The 26,009-nt window shown below is 46.7% G+C and overlaps 1 protein-coding gene and 27 non-coding genes across 28 annotated transcripts; all 28 read right to left on the reverse strand.

Annotated features, from left to right (window-relative positions):
* Positions 1–1,310: 1,310 nt before the first annotated feature.
* Positions 1,311–2,213, reverse strand: LOC135394154 (uncharacterized). Its single transcript, XM_064624716.1, has one exon. The coding sequence runs from the start codon at positions 2,211–2,213 to the stop codon at positions 1,311–1,313; it is 903 nt and encodes a 300-aa protein (XP_064480786.1).
* Positions 2,214–2,779: 566 nt separating this feature from the next.
* Positions 2,780–2,852, reverse strand: Trnar-ucg (transfer RNA arginine (anticodon UCG)). Its single transcript has one exon. It is a non-coding gene; the product is annotated as a tRNA-Arg (tRNA).
* A 133-nt stretch (positions 2,853–2,985) lies between these two features.
* Positions 2,986–3,058, reverse strand: Trnar-ucg (transfer RNA arginine (anticodon UCG)). The gene has a single exon. It is a non-coding gene; the product is annotated as a tRNA-Arg (tRNA).
* A 339-nt stretch (positions 3,059–3,397) lies between these two features.
* On the reverse strand, positions 3,398–3,470 carry Trnar-ucg (transfer RNA arginine (anticodon UCG)). Its single transcript has one exon. It is a non-coding gene; the product is annotated as a tRNA-Arg (tRNA).
* Positions 3,471–3,603: 133 nt separating this feature from the next.
* Trnar-ucg (transfer RNA arginine (anticodon UCG)) lies at positions 3,604–3,676 on the reverse strand. The gene has a single exon. It is a non-coding gene; the product is annotated as a tRNA-Arg (tRNA).
* Positions 3,677–3,809: 133 nt separating this feature from the next.
* On the reverse strand, positions 3,810–3,882 carry Trnar-ucg (transfer RNA arginine (anticodon UCG)). Its single transcript has one exon. It is a non-coding gene; the product is annotated as a tRNA-Arg (tRNA).
* A 133-nt stretch (positions 3,883–4,015) lies between these two features.
* Positions 4,016–4,088, reverse strand: Trnar-ucg (transfer RNA arginine (anticodon UCG)). The gene has a single exon. It is a non-coding gene; the product is annotated as a tRNA-Arg (tRNA).
* Positions 4,089–4,221: 133 nt separating this feature from the next.
* Trnar-ucg (transfer RNA arginine (anticodon UCG)) lies at positions 4,222–4,294 on the reverse strand. Its single transcript has one exon. It is a non-coding gene; the product is annotated as a tRNA-Arg (tRNA).
* Positions 4,295–4,427: 133 nt separating this feature from the next.
* Positions 4,428–4,500, reverse strand: Trnar-ucg (transfer RNA arginine (anticodon UCG)). Its single transcript has one exon. It is a non-coding gene; the product is annotated as a tRNA-Arg (tRNA).
* A 546-nt stretch (positions 4,501–5,046) lies between these two features.
* Trnar-ucg (transfer RNA arginine (anticodon UCG)) lies at positions 5,047–5,119 on the reverse strand. Its single transcript has one exon. It is a non-coding gene; the product is annotated as a tRNA-Arg (tRNA).
* A 5,157-nt stretch (positions 5,120–10,276) lies between these two features.
* On the reverse strand, positions 10,277–10,349 carry Trnar-ucg (transfer RNA arginine (anticodon UCG)). Its single transcript has one exon. It is a non-coding gene; the product is annotated as a tRNA-Arg (tRNA).
* Positions 10,350–10,483: 134 nt separating this feature from the next.
* On the reverse strand, positions 10,484–10,556 carry Trnar-ucg (transfer RNA arginine (anticodon UCG)). Its single transcript has one exon. It is a non-coding gene; the product is annotated as a tRNA-Arg (tRNA).
* A 547-nt stretch (positions 10,557–11,103) lies between these two features.
* Positions 11,104–11,176, reverse strand: Trnar-ucg (transfer RNA arginine (anticodon UCG)). Its single transcript has one exon. It is a non-coding gene; the product is annotated as a tRNA-Arg (tRNA).
* Positions 11,177–11,309: 133 nt separating this feature from the next.
* Positions 11,310–11,382, reverse strand: Trnar-ucg (transfer RNA arginine (anticodon UCG)). The gene has a single exon. It is a non-coding gene; the product is annotated as a tRNA-Arg (tRNA).
* Positions 11,383–11,515: 133 nt separating this feature from the next.
* Trnar-ucg (transfer RNA arginine (anticodon UCG)) lies at positions 11,516–11,588 on the reverse strand. The gene has a single exon. It is a non-coding gene; the product is annotated as a tRNA-Arg (tRNA).
* A 133-nt stretch (positions 11,589–11,721) lies between these two features.
* Trnar-ucg (transfer RNA arginine (anticodon UCG)) lies at positions 11,722–11,794 on the reverse strand. The gene has a single exon. It is a non-coding gene; the product is annotated as a tRNA-Arg (tRNA).
* Positions 11,795–11,927: 133 nt separating this feature from the next.
* On the reverse strand, positions 11,928–12,000 carry Trnar-ucg (transfer RNA arginine (anticodon UCG)). Its single transcript has one exon. It is a non-coding gene; the product is annotated as a tRNA-Arg (tRNA).
* A 342-nt stretch (positions 12,001–12,342) lies between these two features.
* Trnar-ucg (transfer RNA arginine (anticodon UCG)) lies at positions 12,343–12,415 on the reverse strand. Its single transcript has one exon. It is a non-coding gene; the product is annotated as a tRNA-Arg (tRNA).
* A 546-nt stretch (positions 12,416–12,961) lies between these two features.
* Positions 12,962–13,034, reverse strand: Trnar-ucg (transfer RNA arginine (anticodon UCG)). The gene has a single exon. It is a non-coding gene; the product is annotated as a tRNA-Arg (tRNA).
* A 133-nt stretch (positions 13,035–13,167) lies between these two features.
* Trnar-ucg (transfer RNA arginine (anticodon UCG)) lies at positions 13,168–13,240 on the reverse strand. Its single transcript has one exon. It is a non-coding gene; the product is annotated as a tRNA-Arg (tRNA).
* A 134-nt stretch (positions 13,241–13,374) lies between these two features.
* Positions 13,375–13,447, reverse strand: Trnar-ucg (transfer RNA arginine (anticodon UCG)). The gene has a single exon. It is a non-coding gene; the product is annotated as a tRNA-Arg (tRNA).
* Positions 13,448–14,201: 754 nt separating this feature from the next.
* On the reverse strand, positions 14,202–14,274 carry Trnar-ucg (transfer RNA arginine (anticodon UCG)). The gene has a single exon. It is a non-coding gene; the product is annotated as a tRNA-Arg (tRNA).
* A 133-nt stretch (positions 14,275–14,407) lies between these two features.
* Positions 14,408–14,480, reverse strand: Trnar-ucu (transfer RNA arginine (anticodon UCU)). Its single transcript has one exon. It is a non-coding gene; the product is annotated as a tRNA-Arg (tRNA).
* A 133-nt stretch (positions 14,481–14,613) lies between these two features.
* Trnaq-uug (transfer RNA glutamine (anticodon UUG)) lies at positions 14,614–14,686 on the reverse strand. Its single transcript has one exon. It is a non-coding gene; the product is annotated as a tRNA-Gln (tRNA).
* Positions 14,687–22,634: 7,948 nt separating this feature from the next.
* Trnar-ucg (transfer RNA arginine (anticodon UCG)) lies at positions 22,635–22,707 on the reverse strand. Its single transcript has one exon. It is a non-coding gene; the product is annotated as a tRNA-Arg (tRNA).
* A 133-nt stretch (positions 22,708–22,840) lies between these two features.
* Positions 22,841–22,913, reverse strand: Trnar-ucu (transfer RNA arginine (anticodon UCU)). Its single transcript has one exon. It is a non-coding gene; the product is annotated as a tRNA-Arg (tRNA).
* Positions 22,914–23,046: 133 nt separating this feature from the next.
* Positions 23,047–23,119, reverse strand: Trnar-ucu (transfer RNA arginine (anticodon UCU)). Its single transcript has one exon. It is a non-coding gene; the product is annotated as a tRNA-Arg (tRNA).
* Positions 23,120–23,252: 133 nt separating this feature from the next.
* On the reverse strand, positions 23,253–23,325 carry Trnaq-uug (transfer RNA glutamine (anticodon UUG)). Its single transcript has one exon. It is a non-coding gene; the product is annotated as a tRNA-Gln (tRNA).
* Positions 23,326–26,009: the final 2,684 nt, after the last annotated feature.

Genomic DNA, 26,009 nt, shown 5'->3' on the forward strand with positions numbered 1-26,009 from the left:
ACCTCCCTTCGTCGGACTGCGAGCGATTGCGCTCAAAAAGACATCGCGCGTTATGGTCCGGTGCTCCGAAAAGCATGATATTCGGCTATTTTTTCCGATGGGATAGCTCGTGAATATCACTGTCAATTATCATGAATTTGAGTGAATTCGGCACGCTCTTCATATTGGTGGGGTAAAAAAGTGACCTTCCCTGGGCAAATTTCTTAGTTCAGTTCGCAAATATTTGCATAATTAAACTTGGGGTACATGACATTAACGTTACAAGGTGGCAAAAACCTAATAAGAACAAATGCCGTTGACCGTATGATTCTAGGTGGCGTAGTTTTTTTATTATAATTCAATGACACGTTTTCTGGGACACCCTGTATATACGATCTAGCCGAGCATGAGTGCTACCCTGCCAGTGCGTATATCGAAAACTCTCATATTGCGCTCCGTGGGTCACGTCGACCAAGTTGTTTTCGTATAGCAATTTGCACAACTCTGTTGTGCTTGCATCGTTCCAACTTGTACACGACGATTTATCAGTTGGAGACAGCACACAGTTAAAATCTCCTGCTAACACAATATTGTACCCGGCACTTGTAGAAATTCACGCATGCACTTAAAAAAGTCTTTTCTTTCGGTCGGTCCATTCGGAGCATAAACCGAGATTGCGCGTAGCAACTTTCCTTCTATTAAGCAATCCACGATGCTGCCGCGTCCTTCGCGATCGTGTCCGATATCAGGGATTATCTTGATCCTGTTGCAGCGTTTAATAAATACTGCGGTTCCTGCACTGCCTTGAACGGCTTGTGAGTGGAAAACTTGATACTGGTTCTTAAAAAACAGAAACAACTCCTTTTCCTGCTCAGGATTATCAATTTTCGTTTCCTGCACGAATAAGATGTCGATGTTCTTGACCAGCAATATGTCAAGTAACCATTGTTTTCTCTTCCTGCTAACTAAGCTTCGGGCGTTGAAAGTTGCTATTGTAATTGCCATTATCAAGTGGTTTTGGGTTCTTTCAGAAAGTGACAACCTTTATCACGGGGGTCATACGGGATATTAGGGGTTGCCCACTTTCTACGTTTCATAGTGAGTCCAGGACGATGGGACTTCTAGGAGTCTGATAGCATCTTGCTAGTCTCACCATCCGCGTCACACATCTCTTGCTCTGTAATATCCGTTGCCACGACTGATGACTGCTCCCGCACCTCGTCACGTGTCTCTGTTTCTTGATGCTGTGGTACCATGAATTTATCATCAGCCTGCTGTCTAAAATCCGTTGCTAGTGTTGCTGAGCTTTGTTGCACGGGGAGAATCGCTGCTCAGTCGGAATCGTGAGACAGAACTCCGTCATTCTCGATGGCTTGTTCCGGTACGTTAGTTATAGCAACGTCTGTCTCATGTTGGTCCATGACATTCTCGTATTCCTCCCTGACTGGACGCGTCAATTGAGCATAGGACCTGATACATTCCTCTGCTGGGTGCCCGAAACGACGACAAGTTGTACACCTCGGTGTTTTGCAGTGCTGCCTTATGTGCCCCACTTCTCGACAACGGAGACACAATCGAGGCCTGCCGGGAACCGATACCAATACTTGACTTCCTCCTACCTTCATGAGGTGCGGAATACTTTCTGCCGTCACGTCCTCGTGTAATGTAAGCTTGACGACCCTGGTTGTGGTCTCTACATGTTCGAAAAAATCATCTCTCCACTTCTCTCGTTCTACGTGCTTTACTTTACCAAACCCTCCCAACGCGAGCTGAACTTGCTGGTTGCTGACATTATGCGGCAACCAAAACACTTTCAGTGTCACCTCTCTTTGTGAAGCATCGAGCACCAGGCATTTTTTCCCTTTTACAATGCATTCCTTCTGACTGAGTAATTTTTCCTTCGCTTCCTGCGTGCAAGTTGTTATCAGCCATACATGATTCATCTGATATGCCCCAAATTGGGCGATGTCTTCTGGGTTCACCATCAACTTCAAGGCAGGTTTAAAATCTTGAATTCGGTAAGGCCTACCCGTTATGTCGGCGTGAAGAATAACTGCATTGCAGCCCAGAGATTCCTTGGGTAGCAGGGGAAGCACAATTCTGTAGTCCTGTTTCAAATTGACATCCGCTGTATCGTCCTTATCCAGGCTAGGGTTAGCCTTGTTTACCGCTCCGTGAGAGCTCATGATGCCACGTCCGCACTCTTTGACAGCCGGAAGTAGAATCCGCCGCATGCATTAGGCCACGCGGACATTTGTCACTCTGAACGGACCCAATATTTACCCTCTGTATACATAACATATGTTCTTTAGCGGGCACATGTGCATCTGAAGGGATATATACCAGTATAAGGCAGACGTGAGGTTAAAAGGAGTCTCGTAGCGGTCGTCCGCGACAGGACTCGAACCTGCAGTCTTCTGATCCGAAGTCAGACGCCTTATGCATTATGCCACGCCGACATTTCTCACATTGAGCGGACCCAATATTTACCCTCTGTATACATAACATATGTTCTTTAGCGGGCACATGTGCATCTGAAGGGATATATACCAGTATAAGGCAGACGTGAGGCTAAAAGGAGTCTCGCAGCGGTCGTCCGCGACAGGACTCGAACCTGCAGTCTTCTGATCCGAAGTCAGACGCCTTATGCATTATACCACGCGGACATTTCTCACATTGAACGGACCCAATATTTACCCTCTGTATACATAACATATGTTCTTTAGCGGGCACATGTGCATCTGGAGGGATATATACCAGTATAAGGCAGACGTGAGGTTAAAAGGAGTCTCGCAGCGGTCGTCCGCGACAGGACTCGAACCTGCAGTCTTCTGAGCCGAAGTCAGACGCCTTATGCATTAGGCCACGCGGACATTTGTCACTCTGAACGGACCCCATATTTACCCTCTGTATACATAGCATATGTTCTTTAGCGACCACATGCGCATCTGAAGGGATATATACCAGTATAAGGCAGACGTGAGGAAAAAGGATACTGGCAGCGGTCGTCCGCGACAGGACTCGAACCTGCAGTCTTCTGATCCGAAGTCAGACGCCTTATCCATTAGGCCACGCAGACGTTTGTCACTCTGAACGGACCCAATATTTACCCTCTGTATACATAACATATGTTCTTTAGCGACCACATGTGCATCTGAAGGGATATATACCAGTATAAGGTACACGTGAGGAAAAAGGATTCTCGCAGCGGTCGTCCGCGACAGGACTCGAACCCGCAGTCTTCTGATCCGAAGTCAGGCGCCTTATGCATTAGGCCACGCGGACATTTGTCACTCTGAACGGACCCAATATTTACCCTCTGTATACATAATATATGTTCTTTAGCGACCACATGTGCATCTGAAGGGATATATACCAGTCTAAGGCAGACGTGAGGAACAAGGATTCTGGCAGCGGTCGTCCGCGACAGGACTCGAACCTGCAGTCTTCTGATCCGAAGTCAGACGCCTTATCCATTAGGCCACGCGGACATTTGTCACGCTGAACGGACGCAATATTTACCCTCTGTATACATAACATATGTTCTTTAGCGACCACATGTGCATCTGAAGGGATATATACCAGTATAAGGTAGACGTGAGGAAAAAGGATTCTGGCAGCGGTCGTCCGCGACAGGACTCGAACCTGCAGTCTTCTGATCCGAAGTCAGACGCCTCATCCATTAGGCCACGCGGACATTTGTAACTCTGAACGGATCCAATATTTACCCTCTGTATACATAACATATGTTCTTTTGCGGGCACATGTGCATCTGAAGGGATATATACCAGTATAAGGCAGACGTGAGGAAAAAGGATTCTGGCAGCGGTCGTCCGCGACAGGACTCGAACCTGCAGTCTTCTGATCCGAAGTCAGACGCCTTATCCATTAGGCCACGCGGACATTTGTCACTCTGAACGGACCCAATATTTACCCTCTGTATACATAATATATGTTCTTTAGCGACCACATGTGCATCTGAAGGGATATATACCAGTCTAAGGCAGACGTGAGGAAAAAGGATTCTGGCAGCGGTCGTCCGCGGCAGGACTCGAACCTGCAGTCTTCTGATCCGAAGTCAGACGCCTTATCCATTAGGCCACGCGGACATTTGTCACTCTGAACGGACGCAATATTTACCCTCTGTATACATAATATATGTTCTTTAGCGACCACATGTGCATCTGAAGGGATATATACCAGTCTAAGGCAGACGTGAGGAAAAATGATTCTGGCAGCGGTCGCCCGCGACAGGACTCGAACCTGCAGTCTTCTGATCCGAAGTCAGACGCCTTATCCATTAGGCCACGCGGACATTTGTCACTCTGAACGGACCCAATATTTACCCTCTGTATACATAATATATGTTCTTTAGCGACCACATGTGCATCTGAAGGGATATATACCAGTCTAAGGCAGACGTGAGGAAAAAGGATTCTGGCAGCGGTCGTCCGCGGCAGGACTCGAACCTGCAGTCTTCTGATCCGAAGTCAGACGCCTTATCCATTAGGCCACGCGGACATTTGTCACTCTGAACGGACCCAATATTTACCCTCTGTATACATAATATATGTTCTTTAGCGACCACATGTGCATCTGAAGGGATATATACCAGTCTAAGGCAGACGTGAGGAAAAATGATTCTGGCAGCGGTCGCCCGCGACAGGACTCGAACCTGCAGTCTTCTGATCCGAAGTCAGACGCCTTATGCATTATGCCACGCGGACATTTCTCACATTGAACGAACCCAATATTTACCCTCTGTATACATAACATATGTTCTTTAGCGACCACATGTGCATCTGAAGGGATATATACCAGTATAAGGCAGACGTGAGGAAAAAGGATTCTGGCAGCGGTCGCCCGCGACAGGACTCGAACCTGCAGTCTTCTGATCCGAAGTCAAACGCCTTATGCATTATGCCACGCGGACATTTCTCACATTGAACGAACCCAATATTTACCCTCCGTATACATAACATATGTTCTTTAGCGACCACATGTGCATCTGAAGGGATATATACCAGTATAAGGCAGACGTGAGGTTAAAAGGAGTCTCGCAGCGGTCGTCCGCGACAGGACTCGAACCTGCAGTCTTCTGATCCGAAGTCAGACGCCTTATGCATTATGCCACGCGGACATTTCTCACTTTTTTTTTCTTTTCTTTTACTTTTTTTTCTTTTATTTCCGTAAAAACCGTGATACAGGAGTCATACACTACCTGTGTACCTCCCAATTAAAATCATCTTTGCTTATTTAGCATGCCGCGTTCTAGGAAGTCCTAGCCACTTTTTGGATGATGTGCCGAAGGTCTTCGGGTTCAAGCGGGGAATTGCGGGTGCCAGCCGCTCCCAGTCCTCCTCGTTGTGGAGTTTGCCACTTCCCCTCAAAGATAGAGTCCACATTAGCTTCTCCCTCAGGTAGGTGACCGCGGATTGCGCCCGGACATCACATTCCACCCGAGCTGTTCTTTCCTTCCAGAGAGCATGTAGTCCAGCCATCACTAGGACGCTGAGCAGTTCTGCACGGCTGTTGTCCCCAAAGGTGAGAAACTTTAGAGCCTCGTAGTCTATTTCCTTGTTGAGGTGAAAGGAAGCTCTCAGGTCACTCCAAAAGAGTACAGCCCTTCTGCATTCATAGAAAGTGTGGCGTATAGTTTCCGCTTCCCCGCATATGTCACAGTCTGCTGCTCGTGGAGCGAAAAAGCCTTTGCCCTCTAGCCATTGCTTGGTGGGCAGTACTTCAATGTGGAAGCGGACGTAGAAGTCTTTGGTTGCGGTGGGAACGGGCACCTTCCGGATCCTCTTCAGCACGTCCTGTTGCTTTACACTTGCGAACTGCTGCCGATATAATGGCGGCGGAAATACACTGGTCACTGTGTCCCAATAGAGAGCCTTCTTTTTTACGGTCTCCAGGTAGTCCCACGAAAAGCGTTCCTGAAAAAACTTTATGCTGCGTCCTGTGCTCTTGTAGAAGGATAGGATGCCTGAATCTACGACGCAGTGCGCAGTGGAGACAATCCACTCCCCGAGGTGTTGTGTTCCCAGCCATTGTATAGCCGCTCGCAGCTCTGGCGTTCGTTGGTCCCGGAAATATAGAAAACGTTGCACCATTATTTTCAGTTCCAAGTTGACGACGCTCAGCCCTCCCGATTCCAGTGGCCAGTAGATGTTGGCTCTGCGCATGCGCTCAAATTTTGACTTCCACAGATAGGTGGCACATATTCTGTGAAAGCGTTGCACTGCAATGTTGTCTATGTGGACTGCTTGTGCGGCATAGAGCACTGCCGGGTAGAGTACCGTGTTGCATATTAGGCTGCGATGTAACAGCGATAGCTCTCTTCCTTGATAAGGTTGAAGCCTTCCTTGCAGGGCATTTATCTTTCGCTTCCATACCTCCGTGTCCGTTGTTTCTGGATCCGGATTGATTCCCAAATATTTATCAAGTTCTTGTGACCACTCGATGCCCATGAAATTGGACGGCTTGCTTCCCCACTCGCCCAGCCAAGATCCCTTCGACTTACTCTTGTTTATTTCGGCTCCTGAAACCTCACAAAAGGTCTGGACGTCTGCCAGCGCCGCTTTCACCTGTGCTTTGCTCTTGCAGATAAGGGTTACATCGTCGGCAAACGCCATGATTTTCATTTCCTCTCCTGACATCTTCAAACCGCTGATCTGGTTATCGTTTGCGATGAGACGACATAGCGGCTCCAGATATAGTGAGAACAATGCGGGGGAGAGTGGGCACCCTTGACGCACCGATTTGGTAACTGGATATTTTGGGCCGACCCTTCCGTTCACAATAAGCTGTGCAGATATGTCTCTGTAGCATATTCCGATCCAATTTTCTAGTTCTTCGCCTGCGTTGATCCAGTGTAACAGCTCGAATAAGTATCCGTGTGATACTCTATCAAAAGCTTGCCTCAGATCTACTTGGAGAATGGCTAGTTGTTCTCCTGTTGCTCTAGCCAGTTCGCACACTGTCCGCATTATATGAAGATTTATAGCGATGGATCTTCCTCTAATGCCGTAAGTCTGGTGCCTGCCGATTATTTTCCATAACACACTTTCCAGTCGTCGAGTGAGCACCTTTGCCAGTATTTTATAATCAGTACATAGCAGACTTATCGGTCTCAGATCTGACACTGGTGGTATTTCTTCCAGGGTCGACTTCTTCGGAATTAGCACTGTGAAGCATTTCCGCATTGATGGTGGCAACAGTCCTCGTCTTCGGATGTCCTCAAAGACCGCTTCAAGCACCGGGCTCAATTCTGACTGAAACGTTTTGAAGAAAGCTGCACCTAGACCGTCCGGTCCTGGGGCCTTGTTCCTTTTTAACTTTCTGATGACATATTCAATATCCTTCTCGCTTATCTTTCCTTGCACTTTTTCCCTCTCTTCTTCGTTGACCCTCGGCATGTGCTTAAATATTTCAGCACTCCTCGGTGGCAGGTCCTCAGCACTGTCGAACAAAGTCCTAAAGTGCTGATGCAGCGCGCCTTCCACAGCTTCGGTTCCTTCAACTACCACACCACTTATCCTTAGCTTCGAGATGTTGTTTCTCTGCACATTCTCTCTTTCCTTCGTTAGGAACACCTTACTTGGAGTCTCGTCCCTTTCAACGCCCTGTACGCGGCTGCGTACTTGTGCCCCCACGTACGCTTCACGCATGCTTTCCAGTAGCTGTTTCTTAATCCCTTTTATGTCTTCAGTGAAATAGCCTGGCGTCGCTTCCTCTTCTTTCAGTATTTTCATCAAGCTTTCCTTCAACGCTTTCGTTTTTTCCTTCCTCGATCGTGCTCTTGCTTCGGAGTACTCGATGGCTCTCTCACGGACTTGGTGTTTAAAAGCTTCCCAGGCAGGAGCATCAGGCCCTTTCTCGCTTAAAGAAGCAATCATACTTTTGATCTCTTCTCTGAAGTCTTCCTCTTCGAGAATCTTATCATTCATTTTCCAATAGAGATTTCTTCTCGGATTGCTTTCATTGCTGGGTTTATTTAGTTCTCCCGTAACTAAACCGTGATCCGTAAAAGCCAATGGAGTGACTTTATAGTTCGCTGTGTTTGTATAGAATTCTGCGGAGACATAAATTCGATCCAGTCTTGCATGTGAGCTTCCCTGCCAATGAGTGAACATCATTGTCGATACTTCTCTACCTATGGCCATGTCCTGTAGGTTGTGCTTCTGCAAGAGTGTTTTTAACTGTGCTACGCTGCTATCCTTCCTCGGTTTTTTTGTATGTTCCGTCTTCTTTACGGCAGACGCAATTGAAATCCCCCGCCACTATCAGTTTGCTTTCAGTGTCTATGAAGTGAGCCAGGCTCGTCTCAAAAAACAGTCTACGATCTGCGTCTTCATTCGGGGCGTATACACTTAGCACTCTGATTATCTCTCCGTTCCACATACAGTCAGCGCATACCACTCTTCCATTCTGCTCCAGATCACAATCTATCATTCTTATCTGTTTGCTTTTCCGAACCAGGATCGCTGTCCCCGCGCTTCCGTTGATACCTGTCGCATGCAGCACGATGAAACATTTTTTGAAGGCTTCCACAAAGTCACTCTCTTGTTCTTTTGTCGATATCTTTGTGTCTTGTATGCATATAATATCTAACTTTACCTGTAGAATGACGGTTTTTAGCCACGTTTTCCTTTCCTTGCGCACGAGACTATTGACGTTCAGTGTTGCAATCTTTAGATGGGTTTTCATATTGGGGGGGGCTTCAAAAAAGTTACTTTTTTTCCCTCAGTAACCTTTGCCGCCTCTCTTCCGGTGTCATTGTAGGCGTCGGCGAAAACCTGGACTTTTTCAGGTTCGAACCTATTTCTTTCCATTTTAAGTCGTTCCTTCCTCCTTCATGCTTGCTGCTTCCTTCTTTGCTTCCTACTATCGTTTCTGCCGCACATTGGCTGTTTTCTTCCACTTTTTCCTTTTCTGATGAGAGCATGACCCTATCACCCTGGTCGCATTTTCGTTGAGATCCCCTCAGTTCGTCGGCCTGTGAATATGCAGTAGTTTCCTGACATTTTGCACCTTCCGTTATTTCTGGGAGTTGCTGAGGCGGTCTTGCTTGTTCTGGTAGGACTTCAGCGCGGTCGTCTTCGTCTGTCTCCCTTCTTAGCTTCCCCTGCTTCTCCGAACCGTTGTCATCCTCGACATTCGCCACACTGATGACTACGGCTCCGATGCTCATAGGTTCCTGCCTGCTGGACGAGTGGTGAAAGCTATCTTCCTCGACTTGCTTTAACGTCGATTCCCCATCCTCCGTCATTCCGACGCTCTGCTCACCTTGCTTTCCTGCACCATCCCTGTTCCTCGCTGACTCACTCTCCTCAACATCCATAAGGTCCGCCATCATCGCATGTTCCACTGCTGCTCTTGTTTTGGACGCGTATGTGCTTACACAATCGTCTGCCTCGTGACCGAAGCTTTTGCATGTTCCACACCACGGCGATCTGCACGTTCTGCGGACGTGGCCCACTCTCTTACATCGTAGACACAAGGGTGGCCTCCCAGGGATGTCGATTAAAACTTGTCCTCCCAGAATCCTCATGAGATGGGGAATACTTTCTACGCTAACGCCTTCCCGCAGGACTAGTGACACTTTCCGCGTCGTAGTTTCTGCTCCAGCAAAGGCAGTTGATCGCCATCTTTCTCTCTCAATTCTGTCAACTTTGCCATAAGCTTGCAGGGCATTTATCACCGCGGTGTCGGAAACATGCATGGGGGGCCAATGGACCGATACACTTACTTCCTTCTGGTTTGGATACAGAATGATGCATCTCTTCCCTTTCACCTTGATTTCTTTTTTCGCAGCTAGACGTTCTTTCGAAAGTCTCGAATGAAGCGTCAATGCCCACACATGGTTATATAGATAGACACCAAACTGGGCCACATCGTCCTTTTCGATTACACTGAGCACGCCCTCGCCGAAATCATCTGCTCGATATGGTCTTCCCGAAGGGTCCGCGTGAAGAAATAAAGTGTTCAGCGAGATGTTTCCCGTTGGCAGAGTTGGCAACAAAAGCCTGTAGTTAACTGGAGTCGATGCTGTCAAAGCTGTCGTGGAATCCCGGCTAGGCCTAGCCGTAACAGGCGCCGCTCCCTCGGAGCTCATGTTTCACACGTCCGTATGCTTTCGCAGCCGGAAGTAGAATGCGGACATTTCTCACATTGAACGGACCCAATATTTACCCTCTGTATACATAACATATGTTCTTTAGCGGGCACATGTGCATCTGAAGGGATATATACCAGTATAAGGCAGACGTGAGGTTAGAAGGAGTCTCGCAGCGGTCGTCCGCGACAGGACTCGAACCTGCAGTCTTCTGATCCGAAGTCAGACGCCTTATGCATTATGCCACGCGGACATTTCTCACATTGAACGGACCCAATATTTACCCTCTGTATACATAACATATGTTCTTTAGCGGGCACATGTGCATCTGAAGGGATATATACCAGTATAAGGCAGACGTGAGGTTAGAAGGAGTCTCGCAGCGGTCGTCCGCGACAGGACTCGAACCTGCAGTCTTCTGATTCGAAGTCAGACGCCTTATGCATTATGCCACGCGGACATTTCTCACATTGAACGGACCCAATATTTACCCTCTGTATACATAACATATGTTCTTTAGCGGGCACATGTGCATCTGAAGGGATATATACCAGTATAAGGCAGACGTGAGGTTAAAAGGAGTCTCGCAGCGGTCGCCCGCGACAGGACTCGAACCTGCAGTCTTCTGATGCGAAGTCAGACGCCTTATGCATTATGCCACGCGGACATTTCTCACATTGAACGGACCCAATATTTACCCTCTGTATACATAACATATGTTATTTAGAGGGCACATGTGCATCTGAAGGGATATATACCAGTATAAGGCAGACGTGAGGTTAAAAGGAGTCTCGCAGCGGTCGCCCGCGACAGGACTCGAACCTGCAGTTTTCTGATCCGAAGTCAGACGCCTTATGCATCACGCCACGCGGACATTTCTCACATTGAACGGACCCAATATTTACCCTCTGTATACATAACATATGTTCTTTAGCGGGCACATGTGCATCTGAAGGGATATATACCAGTATAAGGCAGACGTGAGGAAAAAGGATTCTGGCAGCGGTCGTCCGCGACAGGACTCGAACCTACAGTCTTCTAGTCCGAAGTCAGACGCCTTATCCATTTGGCCACGCGGACATTTGTCACTCTGAACGGACGCAATATTTACCCTCTGTATACATAACATATGTTCTTCAGCGACCACATGTGCATCTGAAGGGATATATACCAGTATAAGGTAGACGTGAGGAAAAAGGATTCTGGCAGCGGTCGTCCGCGACAGGACTCGAACCTGCAGTCTTCTGATCCGAAGTCAGACGCCTTATCCATTAGGCCACGCGGACACTTGTTACTCTGAACGGACCCAATATTTACCCTCTGTATACATAATATATGTTCTTTAGCGGCCACATGTGCATCTGAAGGGATATATACCAGTATAAGGCAGACGTGAGGAAAAAGGATTCTGGCAGCAGTCGTCCGCGACAGGACTCGAACCTGCAGTCTTCTGATCCGAAGTCAGACGCCTTATCCATTAGGCCACGCGGACATTTGTCACCCTGAACGGATCCAATATTTACCCTCTGTATACATAACATATGTTCTTTTGCGGGCACATGTGCATCTGAAGGGATATATACCAGTATAAGGCAGACGTGAGGAAAAAGGATTCTGGCAGCGGTCGTCCGCGACAGGACTCGAACCTGCAGTCTTCTGATCCGAAGTCAGACGCCTTATCCATTAGGCCACGCGGACATTTGTCACTGTGAACGGACCCAATATTTACCCTCTGTATACATAATATATGTTCTTTACCGACCACATGTGCATCTGAAGGGATATATACCAGTCTAAGCCAGACGTGAGGAAAAAGGATTCTGGCAGCGGTCGTCCGCGACAGGACTCGAACCTGCAGTCTTCTGATCCGAAGTCAGACGCCTTATCCATTAGGCCACGCGGACATTTGTCACTCTGAACGGACGCAATATTTACCCTCTGTATACATAACATATGTTCTTTAGCGACCACATGTGCATCTGAAGGGATATATACCAGTCTAAGGCAGACGTGAGGAAAAAGGATTCTGGCAGCGGTCGCCCGCGACAGGACTCGAACCTGCAGTCTTCTGATCCGAAGTCAGACGCGCCTTATGCATTATGCCACACGGACATTTCTCACATTGAACGGACCCAATATTTACCCTCTGTATACATAACATATGTTCTTTAGCGGGCACATGTGCATCTGAAGGGATATATACCAGTATAAGGCAGACGTGAGGTTAGAAGGAGTCTCGCAGCGGTCGTCCGCGACAGGACTCGAACCTGCAGTCTTCTGATCCGAAGTCAGACGCCTTATCCATTAGGCCACGCGGACATTTGTCACTCTGAACGGACGCAATATTTACCCTCTGTATACATAACATATGTTCTTTAGCGACCACATGTGCATCTGAAGGGATATATACCAGTCTAAGGCAGACGTGAGGAAAAAGGATTCTGGCAGCGGTCGCCCGCGACAGGACTCGAACCTGCAGTCTTCTGATCCGAAGTCAGACGCCTTATGCATTATGCCACGCGGACATTTCTCACATTGAACGAACCCAATATTTACCCTCTGTATACATAACATATGTTCTTTAGCGACCACATGTGCATCTGAAGGGATATATATCAGTATAAGGCAGACTTGAGGAAAAAGGATTCTGGCAGCGGTCGCCCGCGACAGGACTCGAACCTGCAGTCTTCTGATGCGAAGTCAGACGCCTTATGCATTATGCCACGCGGACATTTCTCACTTTGAACGAACCCAATATTTACCCTCCGTATACATAACATATGTTCTTTAGCGACCACATGTGCATCTGAAGGGATATATACCAGTATAAAGCAGACGTGAGGTTAAAAGGAGTCTCGCAGCGGTCGTCCGCGACAGGACTCGAACCTGCAGTCTTCTGATCCGAAGTCAGACGCCTTATCCATTAGGCCACGCGGACATCTGTCACTCTGAACGGATCCAATATTTACCCTCTGTATACATAATATATGTTCTTTAGCGACCACATGTGCATCTGAAGGGATATATACCAGTCTAAGGCAGACGTGAGGAAAAAGGATTCTGGCAGCGGTCGTCCGCGACAGGACTCGAACCTGCAGTCTTCTGATCCGAAGTCAGACGCCTTATCCATTAGGCCACGCGGACATTTGTCACTATGAACGGACGCAATATTTACCCTCTGTATACATAACATATGTTCTTTAGCGGGCACATGTGCATCTGAAGGGATATATACCAGTATAAGGCAGAGGTGAGGTTAGAAGGACTCTCGCAGCGGTCGTCCGCGACAGGACTCGAACCTGCAGTCTTCTGATCCGAAGTCAGACGCCTTATGCATTATGCCACGCGGACATTTCTCACATTGAACGGACCCAATATTTACCCTCTGTATACATAACATATGTTCTTTAGCGGGCACATGTGCATCTGAAGGGATATATACCAGTATAAGGCAGACGTGAGGTTAGAAGGAGTCTCGCAGCGGTCGTCCGCGACAGGACTCGAACCTGCAGTCTTCTGATGCGAAGTCAGACGCCTTACGCATTATGCCACGCGGACATTTCTCACATTGAACGGACCCAATATTTACCCTCTGTATACATAACATATGTTCTTTAGCGGGCACATGTGCATCTGAAGGGATATATACCAGTATAAGGCAGACGTGAGGTTAGAAGGAGTCTCGCAGCGGTCGTCCGCGACAGGACTCGAACCTGCAGTCTTCTGATGCGAAGTCAGACGCCTTACGCATTATGCCACGCGGACATTTCTCACAGTGAACGGACCCAATATTTACCCTCTGTATACGTAACATATGTTCTTTAGAGGGCACATGTGCATCTGAAGGGATATATACCCGTATAAGGCAGACGTGAGGTTAAAAGGAGTCTCGCAGCGGTCGCCCGCGACAGGACTCGAACCTGCAGTCTTCTGATCCGAAGTCAGACGCCTTATGCATTATGCCACGCGGACATTTCTCACATTGAACGGACCCAATATTTACCCTCTGTATACATAACATATGTTCTTTAGCGGCCACATGTGCATCTGAAGGGATATATACCAGTATAAGGCAGACGTGAGGAAAAAGGATTCTGGCAGCGGTCGTCCGCGACAGGACTCGAACCTACAGTCTTCTAGTCCGAAGTCAGACGCCTTATCCATTTGGCCACGCGGACATTTGTCACTCTGAACGGACGCAATATTTACCCTCTGTATACATAACATATGTTCTTCAGCGACCACATGTGCATCTGAAGGGATATATACCAGTATAAGGTAGACGTGAGGAAAAAGGATTCTGGCAGCGGTCGTCCGCGACAGGACTCGAACCTGCAGTCTTCTGATCAGAAGTCAGACGCCTTATCCATTAGGCCACGCGGACATTTGTCACTCTGAACGGATCCAATATTTACCCTCTGTATACATAACATATGTTCTTTTGCGGGCACATGTGCATCTGAAGGGATATATACCAGTATAAGGCAGACGTGAGGAAAAAGGATTCTGGCAGCGGTCGTCCGCGACAGGACTCGAACCTGCAGTCTTCTGATCCAAAGTCAGACGCCTTATCCATTAGGCCACGCGGACATTTGTCACTCTGAACGGACCCAATATTTACCCTCTGTATACATAACATATGTTCTTTAGCGACCACATGTGCATCTGAAGGGATATATACCAGTCTAAGGCAGACGTGAGGAAAAAGGATTCTGGCAGCGGTCGCCCGCGACAGGACTCGAACTTGCAGTCTTCTGATCCGAAGTCAGACGCCTTATGCATTATGCCACGCGGACATTTCTCACATTGAACGGACGCAATATTTACCCTCTGTATACATAACATATGTTCTTTAGCGACCACATGTGCATCTGAAGGGATACATACCAGTCTAAGGCAGACGTGAGGAAAAAGGATTCTGGCAGCGGTCGCCCGCGACAGGACTCGAACCTGCAGTCTTCTGATCCGAAGTCAGACGCCTTATGCATTATGCCTTTTTTTTTTTTTTTTCCCTTTTTTATTTTGATACATTTTAACTTGACATCACATTAAAAACACTTGCATTTAAAAGAGTGGACTCCGACTTGGAGCAACACAGCCGCAGAATTGTTCAAGCCATTCCGGTACTTCTCCTCTGTATTCAGCATATCGTTTCATTTGTCTTAGTTGTTCTCTTAAATATACCATCGGTGGTCTCATGGGCTCCTCGTTTCTGCCAGCAATGATGACTTTCCATAATGAGTACAATGCGACTACACACAAGACGTCATATCGTGGCCCTTTCTTCTCTGCTAAGGGTAAGTAGCGCATCGTGTGGGGGTTAAGTCGCAAACTTTTCCCAATTAAAATACTTAGGTCTTGCCACAGGAACTGGGCCTCTGTACAATAAAGAAAAATGTGTTCAATAGTTTCAGGTTCTCTGCAGTAACGACAGTTAACTGACCATGGTACGAATATTCCTTTCGCTGCCAGCCACGATTTCACGGGCAACGTGTTTGTATGTATCTTGAAGAAAAATGTTTTTAGCGCTGGCTTAATCGGCATTTTCCTAACACGGCAAAGTACATCAGTACCTGGCCAGTCACTCGGAATTTGTCTGTATATTGGAGTTGGAAAGAGGCATTCAATGAGATCCGCTCTTAGCTTGCTTCTTGACACACTGAACACATAGTCTCTTGTAAACCTAGTCAGTAGGAACCTTATACTTTCCACCACATCATTGTAGAAACCAGACAACACAAACGTACGTTTCACAGTCCCTACCACAATCTGCGGTAGATATACTTGTCCAACACTCTGCAGCATTTCACACAAAACAGGGTGCCTGCATTTGCGAAAGAAAAAGAGCCTCATAAGTAGTTTTTGGACAAACAGATGCTGTAGCCCTACTCCCCCATCACGTATTGCTTTGAACAAGTTGTTCCTTCGCATTGCCTCGAAGTTTGATTTCCATATCAGTGTTGCAAACACACGGTGAAATTGTTGAATTTTGCTCCTCGAACACTGCATCACTTGTAACAGGTAGACAACTTTTGCCACAAGGAACACATTGCAGACACTTGCCCTTTGGAAGATGGACAGCTCTCTCCCTTTGCACATGTTTGCACGAATTTGCACCTTTTTACACAGTTCTGTCCACATCCCATTAGTGTTTCTGGTTTCCTGCAGGGGGACACCTAAGTATACAGTCGGATTACACTGCCACCTTATACCCTCATACATCGCTGGTGTAGAGCCCCATTGTCCGGCCCATATACCAACTGATTTTTCCTTATTAAGCCTGGCACCCGACAACTTACAGAATTCTTCAATTTCCTTCAGCACTCCCGCAACACTCTTTTTGTCCGCAACCACAAACGTCAGGTCATCAGCGTAAGCCAAGACCTTCACTATGCTGTCACCCAGGTGATAGCCTCTTATATCCATGTTGCTTAAAACACTTTGGCACAGTGGTTCTATATAGAGGTCGAAGAGTAGTGGGGATAATGGGCACCCCTGTCGTACCGATGATTTCAGTTGGATTGCACGTGTGCACTTATTATTAATTACTAGTTTCGTCGTCACCGCGTTGTAACAGAGACGAAGACGTTCCGTGAACACCTTTCCGACATTCATCTGCTGGAGAGTGGAAAATAAGAAATCATGACTCACACGGTCAAAGGCGTTCGATAAGTCGGCCTCAATGACTGCCGCCTGATCACCTTCTTGCCTGCATACATCAATTACAGTACGGAGCACATGAATGTTCGTTTGGATGCTTCTACCCCTGATGGCACAGGTCTGATGATTTGCGACGAGGGTTCCCATGACTTTCTGCAGCCTAGCTGCGAGGACTTTGGCATACAGTTTATAATCTACATTGCTGAGTGTGATAGGCCTGTAGTCTGCGACACATGGTATTCTTCCTTCTGCCTTTTTCTTCAGTATTAGGACGGTGTGTGATCGTCGAAACGATCCAGGTAGCAATCCTTCTCTTTCGGCTTCCCGATATACTTCTAATAACACCGGTGATAACAAATCGGCAAACTTTTGATAGAACTCGGCCCCTAGTCCGTCAGGTCCCGGTGTCTTGTTCTTTCCCACTGATGTCATTGCCGCTCTTATCTCTTGTAGTTGTAATGGCTGGTCTAACATTTCTTGGTCTTCCATTGTTAGCTGCGTCAGCTTCCATTGGTTTTCACAGTCCGTCAGTTTCGATTTTCTTTCTTTACCTATTAATTCTTCATAATATTCTTCGAAGCATCTGTGTATTTCTGTCTGTTCACTGATTATTTTTCCTTCATGCTGGATTTCTTGTATAACTTTCTTCTTCGCATATTGCATTTCTTGAGTGAAATGCCGTTTACCAGGTAGCTCATCTGGAAGAAATTGCTGTGATCTTGCCCTAATTTTTGCGCCTTCATATTTGGAGTTATTTATCAATTCAAGCTCGTATTTTATATCTTCCATTTCTTTATAGTATCTTCCTGGACTTTCCGATTCCAGTAACGTGACACTGTGCAGTTTTTTCTTTAATTCGTCTTCACGCCATCTTGCTTGGTACGCTATGATGCTGCTTCTCTCGATAGCAAGGAATCGTATTCGCTGCTTGAATTGTTCCCAGAATAAAATCTGGGTTCCATTGCCTGGTATGATCTTTGCGATTTCCTTCTTGACATCATCCACGAATTTCTGGTCTTCCAACAATTTCACATTAAATTTCCAAAGCACCCATCCTTGCTTGTATGATTCTAAAGGCTCGGATTTTCCCAATGTGACTTCCACTAGACTATGATCACTGAAGTACACTGGTTCCACCCGGTATTTGTAGACTTTCTTCGTACTTGACGCCGTAACATACACACGATCTAACCTGGCATGGGCATTCTTTTGGAAATGAGTAAATCTCTGTGTCTTTGGCGCTGCATATTCAAGTGCGTCTATCATGCCTGAGTTTCGTATTATGCTTCGCAAAGCTTCTGTACCTTTATCAGTTGTCCCTTTTACATTACTTCTGTCGTTATCTTTCAAGGTGCAGTTAAAGTCACCCAGGAGCACTGTGTTATCAACTTCTGTTATAATCTTTGTCAGCGATTCGAAGAAAGAGTCTCTTTCTTGAGCTTCATTAGGTGCGTACACAGCAATAAACCGCCACAGGTCGTTATCTATGAGGACATCGAGACGAGCTGCCCTGCCTTGATCATCAGTTGCATATTGCAGCGGTATCATATCTTCTCTTTTTTGTAAACATAATATTGTTCCCGCCGAGTAGCCATTTGCATGGCTGACGACAACATCATAACTCTGTTGAAACACGTTAGTGATTAAATCTTCAGTGGCTTCTTGAGAACTTATTTTTGTCTCCTGTATCGCTATCACATCTAGGCTTGGGAAATTTTCCAGATAACGCTTCAGCTGATATTGCTTTTTCCGTGAATTCAGACCTCTTATGTTTAAAGTAGCCACAGTAATAGTTTTTTCTTTCATGCAATGGTGTGTCTGCAAAAATTGAAGTGGTGCATACTTAACGTGTTTTCAGCTGTTATGAGGTTGAAGTGGGAACGCACCGCTGCTATATATTTCCAAAAGGCACGTTATCCAAACACGACGCTCCGATTTCTTGGGGTGTAAGAGATGAAGTTACGTTGAAATCGGTCTGCTTGAGTCGTTTCGCACAGGACGTAGATCCACGTTGTTCATTTTCATTGCCGGCAGAAACACTGCTTGCTTGTAATAGTCCACTAACCCATCTTCTCGTTGGTTGCTGGTCGTCACGCTGCAATTCAGCGCCTTGCTTCTCATTCTCTACTTCCATGTTTGTCGCTATATCTCCGCTTCCATTGGATTCATTTCTTTGTTCATTCTTCTCTTCTTTTTCATCTATCTGGATGTCGCTGTCCGTGTCCTCCACATGCATTTCTCTTGCAGGATCTTCCCTCTGTTTGGTTCGCGATGCATACGTAGACACACATTCTTCATCCTGATGCCCATATTTCCTACATTTTTTACACCATGGTGTATTGCAAGCCTTTCTAATGTGGCCTACCTGCTTGCATCTCAAACATAGCGGGGCACGTCCCTGTATGTCTAATAGCACTTGGCATCCCGCTACGTAGGTTAAGTGGGGCATGTCGTCAACAGAAACATTTTCCTTCAATTCCACGATCACTTCCCGCGTTGTTGATTCCACCCCTTCAAAGAATGAAGTCCTCCACTTTTGTCGGTTCACTTCTTTCACCTTTCCGAAGGCTGATAAGGTTCGAATCACTGCTTCATCCGGAATGTTTCTCGGTATCCAGTGCACTTTAACGGTGGCATCTTTCACATTAGGATCAATTATTTTGCATTTTCTTCCTTTCACTTCTATTTCGCCGATTGCCAATAATTTGTCCTTCGCTACACCATGGTGAAAACATATGGTCCAAACGTGATTGTACTGGTACACTCCGAAGTTCGCCACATCTTCCTTAGTCACTTTTCCTTCAAGGGCTTCACCAAAATGGTGCACATTATAAGGTCTTCCACTCGGGTCTGCGTGCAAAAAAAGCGTATTCCGAGCAAACTTGCCTGTAGGTAATGGTGGCATGATGAGACGATATCCAGGTTTATCCTTCGTTTCTACCTGTACTGTATTAGCCCGGCTAGGCCTAGCCGTTGAAACCGCTCCTGAGGAGCTCATGATAACCACGACCGTTTGCCTTCGCAGCCGGAAGTAGAATCCCTTATGCATTATGCCACGCGGACATTTCACACATTGAACGAACCCAATATTTACCCTCTGTATACATAACATATGTTCTTTAGCGACCACATGTGCATCTGAAGGGATATATACCAGTATAAGGCAGACGTGAGGAAAAAGGATTCTGGCAGCGGTCGCCCGCGACAGGACTCGAACCTGCAGTCTTCTGATCCCAAGTCAGACGCCTTATGCATTACGCCACGCGGACATTTCTCACATTGAACGAACCCAATATTTACCCTCTGTATACATAACATATGTTCTTTAGCGACCACATGTGCATCTGAAGGGATATATACCAGTATAAGGCAGACGTGAGGAAAAAGGATTCTGGCAGCGGTCGCCCGCGACAGGACTCGAACCTGCAGTCTTCTGATCCGAAGTCAGACGCCTTATGCATTATGCCACGCGGACATTTCTCACATTGAACGAACCCAATATTTACCCTCTGTATACATAACATATGTTCTTTAGCGACCACATGTGCATCTGAAGGGATATATACCAGTATAAGGCAGACGTGAGGAAAAAGGATTCTGGCAGCGGTCGCCCGCGACAGGACTCGAACCTGCAGTCTTCTGATCCGAAGTCAGACGCCTTATGCATTATGCCACGCGGACATTTCTCACATTGAACGAACCCAATATTTACCCTCTGTATACATAACATATGTTCTTTAGCGACCACATGTGCATCTGAAGGGATATATACCAGTATAAGGCAGACGTGAGGAAAAAGGATTCTGGCAGCGGTCGCCCGCGACAGGACTCGAACCTGCAGTCTTCTGATCCGAAGTCAGACGCCTTATGCATTATGCCACGCGGACATTTCTCACATTGAACGAACCCAATATTTACCCTCTGTATACATAACATATGTTCTTTAGCGACCACATGTGCATCTGAAGGGATATATACCAGTATAAGGCAGACGTGAGGAAAAAGGATTCTGGCAGCGGTCGCCCGCGACAGGACTCGAACCTGCAGTCTTCTGATCCCAAGTCAGACGCCTTATGCATTACGCCACGCGGACATTTCTCACATTGAACGAACCCAATATTTACCCTCTGTATACATAACATATGTTCTTTAGCGACCACATGTGCATCTGAAGGGATATATACCAGTATAAGGCAGACGTGAGGAAAAAGGATTCTGGCAGCGGTCGCCCGCGACAGGACTCGAACCTGCAGTCTTCTGATCCGAAGTCAGACGCCTTATGCATTATGCCACGCGGACATTTCTCACATTGAACGAACCCAATATTTACCCTCTGTATACATAACATATGTTCTTTAGCGACCACATGTGCATCTGAAGGGATATATACCAGTATAAGGCAGACGTGAGGAAAAAGGATTCTGGCAGCGGTCGCCCGCGACAGGACTCGAACCTGCAGTCTTCTGATCCGAAGTCAGACGCCTTATGCATTATGCCACGCGGACATTTCTCACATTGAACGAACCCAATATTTACCCTCTGTATACATAACATATGTTCTTTAGCGACCACCTGTGCATCTGAAGGGATATATACCAGTATAAGGCAGACGTGAGGAAAAAGGATTCTGGCAGCGGTCGCCCGCGACAGGACTCGAACCTGCAGTCTTCTGATCCGAAGTCAGACGCCTTATGCATTATGCCACGCGGACATTTCTCACATTGAACGAACCCAATATTTACCCTCTGTATAAATAACATATGTTCTTTAGCGACCACATGTGCATCTGAAGGGATATATACCAGTATAAGGCAGACGTGAGGAAAAAGGATTCTGGCAGCGGTCGCCCGCGACAGGACTCGAACCTGCAGTCTTCTGATCCGAAGTCAGACGCCTTATGCATTATGCCACGCGGACATTTCTCACATTGAACGAACCCAATATTTACCCTCCGTATACATAACATATGTTCTTTAGCGACCACATGTGCATCTGAAGGGATATATACCAGTATAAGGCAGACGTGAGGTTAAAAGGAGTCTCGCAGCGGTCGTCCGCGACAGGACTCGAACCTGCTGTCTTCTGATCTGAAGTCAGACGCCTTATGCATTATGCCACGCGGACGTTTCTCACATTGAACGGACCCAATATTTACCCTCTGTATACATAACATATGTTCTTTAGCGGGCACATGTGCATCTGAAGGGATATATACCAGTATAAGGCAGAGGTGAGGTTAGAAGGAGTCTCGCAGCGGTCGTCCGCGACAGGACTCGAACCTGCAGTCTTCAGATCCGAAGTCAGACGCCTTATGCATTATGCCACGCGGACATTTCTCACATTGAACGGACCCAATATTTACCCTCTGTATACATAACATATGTTCTTTAGCGACCACATGTGCATCTGAAGGGATATATACCAGTATAAGGCAGACGTGAGGTTAGAAGGAGTCTCGCAGCGGTCGTCCGCGACAGGACTCGAACCTGCAGTCTTCTGATGCGAAGTCAGACGCCTTACGCATTATGCCACGCGGACATTTCTCACAGTGAACGGACCCAATATTTACCCTCTGTATACGTAACATATGTTCTTTAGAGGGCACATGTGCATCTGAAGGGATATATACCCGTATAAGGCAGACGTGAGGTTAAAAGGAGTCTCGCAGCGGTCGCCCGCGACAGGACTCGAACCTGCAGTCTTCTGATCCGAAGTCAGACGCCTTATGCATTATGCCACGCAGACATTTCTCACATTGAACGGACCCAATATTTACCCTCTGTATACATAACATATGTTCTTTAGCGGCCACATGTGCATCTGAAGGGATATATACCAGTATAAGGCAGACGTGAGGAAAAAGGATTCTGGCAGCGGTCGTCCGCGACAGGACTCGAACCTACAGTCTTCTGGTCCGAAGTCAGACGCCTTATCCATTTGGCCACGCGGACATTTGTCACTCTGAACGGACGCAATATTTACCCTCTGTATACATAACATATGTTCTTCAGCGACCACATGTGCATCTGAAGGGATATATACCAGTATAAGGTAGACGTGAGGAAAAAGGATTCTGGCAGCGGTCGTCCGCGACAGGACTCGAACCTGCAGTCTTCTGATCAGAAGTCAGACGCCTTATCCATTAGGCCACGCGGACATTTGTCACTCTGAACGGATCCAATATTTACCCTCTGTATACATAACATATGTTCTTTTGCGGGCACATGTGCATCTGAAGGGATATATACCAGTATAAGGCAGACGTGAGGAAAAAGGATTCTGGCAGCGGTCGTCCGCGACAGGACTCGAACCTGCAGTCTTCTGATCAGAAGTCAGACGCCTTATCCATTAGGCCACGCGGACATTTGTCACTCTGAACGGATCCAATATTTACCCTCTGTATACATAACATATGTTCTTTTGCGGGCACATGTGCATCTGAAGGGATATATACCAGTATAAGGCAGACGTGAGGAAAAAGGATTCTGGCAGCGGTCGTCCGCGACAGGACTCGAACCTGCAGTCTTCTGATCCAAAGTCAGACGCCTTATCCATTAGGCCACGCGGACATTTGTCACTCTGAACGGACCCAATATTTACCCTCTGTATACATAACATATGTTCTTTAGCGACCACATGTGCATCTGAAGGGATATATACCAGTCTAAGGCAGACGTGAGGAAAAAGGATTCTGGCAGCGGTCGCCCGCGACAGGACTCGAACTTGCAGTCTTCTGATCCGAAGTCAGACGCCTTATGCATTATGCCACGCGGACATTTCTCACATTGAACGGACGCAATATTTACCCTCTGTATACATAACATATGTTCTTTAGCGACCACATGTGCATCTGAAGGGATACATACCAGTCTAAGGCAGACGTGAGGAAAAAGGATTCTGGCAGCGGTCGCCCGCGACAGGACTCGAACCTGCAGTCTTCTGATCCGAAGTCAGACGCCTTATGCATTATGCCACGCGGACATTTCACACATTGAACGAACCCAATATTTACCCTCTGTATACATAACATATGTTCTTTAGCGACCACATGTGCATCTGAAGGGATATATACCAGTATAAGGCAGACGTGAGGAAAAAGGATTCTGGCAGCGGTCGCCCGCGACAGGACTCGAACCTGCAGTCTTCTGATCCGAAGTCAGACGCCTTATGCATTATGCCACGCGGACATTTCTCACATTGAACGAACCCAATATTTACCCTCTGTATACCTAACATATGTTCTTTAGCGACCACATGTGCATCTGAAGGGATATATACCAGTATAAGGCAGACGTGAGGAAAAAGGATTCTGGCAGCGGTCGCCCGCGACAGGACTCGAACCTGCAGTCTTCTGATCCGAAGTCAGACGCCTTATGCATTATGCCACGCGGACATTTCTCACATTGAACGAACCCAATATTTACCCTCTGTATACATAACATATGTTCTTTAGCGACCACCTGTGCATCTGAAGGGATATATACCAGTATAAGGCAGACGTGAGGAAAAAGGATTCTGGCAGCGGTCGCCCGCGACAGGACTCGAACCTGCAGTCTTCTGATCCGAAGTCAGACGCCTTATGCATTATGCCACGCGGACATTTCTCACATTGAACGAACCCAATATTTACCCTCTGTATAAATAACATATGTTCTTTAGCGACCACATGTGCATCTGAAGGGATATATACCAGTATAAGGCAGACGTGAGGAAAAAGGATTCTGGCAGCGGTCGTCCGCGACAGGACTCGAACCTACAGTCTTCTGGTCCGAAGTCAGACGCCTTATCCATTTGGCTTTTTTTTTTTTTTTGAACTTTTATTTCATTCATTTCAAAATAACACTTCTATGATGATGACAATGTGAATTTATACAAGGCGTGGGATATGAACACAGGGAAGAAGCTTTTCACAGAAAAGCGTGAGCCACGGTGGAGTGTATCCGCGATACTTCGCGGCCAGTTTCATGTTCGACAGTTCTTTTCGGAGAAAGACCATCGGTGGACTTAGCGGCTCTTCGTGCCTGTCCAACATGCGCACCTTCCACAAAGAGTACATTGCTATAACACAGAGGACATCAAACCTAGGACCGTTACGGTCAATTAATGGCAGGAACCGAATGGTGTGTGGGTTCAGTGTGAAGGTAACGCCCAATGCTTGACTTATGTCATCCCACAGGAATGCCGCCTCATTGCAGTCAATAAAAATATGATCAATAGTTTCTGCCACCTTGCAAAACCTGCAACTGGTACTCCAAGGTACAAAGAAACCTTTTCTTTCAAGCCATGTTTTGACAGGCAGCGTACCTGTATGCAGTTTAAAGAAGAAGGTTTTAAGATTGGGTCTGATGGGCATTCTCTTAACTCTACATAAAATATCTTTTCCGGGCCATTCCTGCGATAAGACTCGATAAATTGGAACAGGGAACAAAGTGTCAATAAGGTCCCAATATAAGCGTGATCTATGCACTGAATATACATAATCGATTGAGAATCGAACTAAGCAAAACTTAACACTCTCGACAACCTCTCTGTAAAAACCATTCAATGAAACATGTCTGGTTTTTGTTGCCACTGTTATGTATGGTAAGTGTTCTAATGCTATGCATTGCTTTACATGCTCCAGTAACGCGTGCGTTTTTGTTCTGTAGAATACGATTCTCATGACAAGCTGCTTCACAAACATATGTGGTAGCCCTAACCCACCATCCTGCACCGCTTTAAACAAGTTGTCACGCGTCATCGATTCAAAAGAAGAATTCCACACAAACGTTGCAAAAATCCTGTGGATTCTTTGAATATTGGCACGCGAACACTGCATTACATGCAAGAGGTACACAATCCGTGCCAACATGAAAACACTGCATATACTACTACGCTGGAAGACAGAAAACACACTTTGCTTCAACACAGAGGTTTGCTTGCGGAGCTTGCCGGCAACTTGAGACCACATAGAATTCGTATTTTTACTGTCTCCCAGTGGAGCTCCGAGGTACATTCCTGGCACAGTATCCCACGATATGCCTGCGTACGTAGTTGGGGTGCTGCCCCATTGACCTCCCCATATCCCAAGGGATTTTTTCCTATTGATACGCGCACCAGATATGCGACAGAAGTCCTCAATAATGCTAAACAATGCATTAACACTTTGCTTGTTCTCCACCACAACAGCAATATCGTCCGCGTACGCTAGCACTTTTACTTCTGCATTGTCCATTGTAAATCCTCTAATATTTTTACAACCCTCAATAGCCTT

The sequence above is a fragment of the Ornithodoros turicata genome, chromosome 1 (genome assembly GCF_037126465.1).
Source record: "Ornithodoros turicata isolate Travis chromosome 1, ASM3712646v1, whole genome shotgun sequence".
Taxonomy (NCBI): domain Eukaryota; kingdom Metazoa; phylum Arthropoda; class Arachnida; order Ixodida; family Argasidae; genus Ornithodoros; species Ornithodoros turicata.

Excerpts from the sequence above, each read along its gene's own strand:
- LOC135394154 (XM_064624716.1), bottom strand. The coding sequence starts at position 2,213 with ATGCGGCGGATTCTACTTCCGGCTGTCAAAGAGTGCGGACGTGGCATC.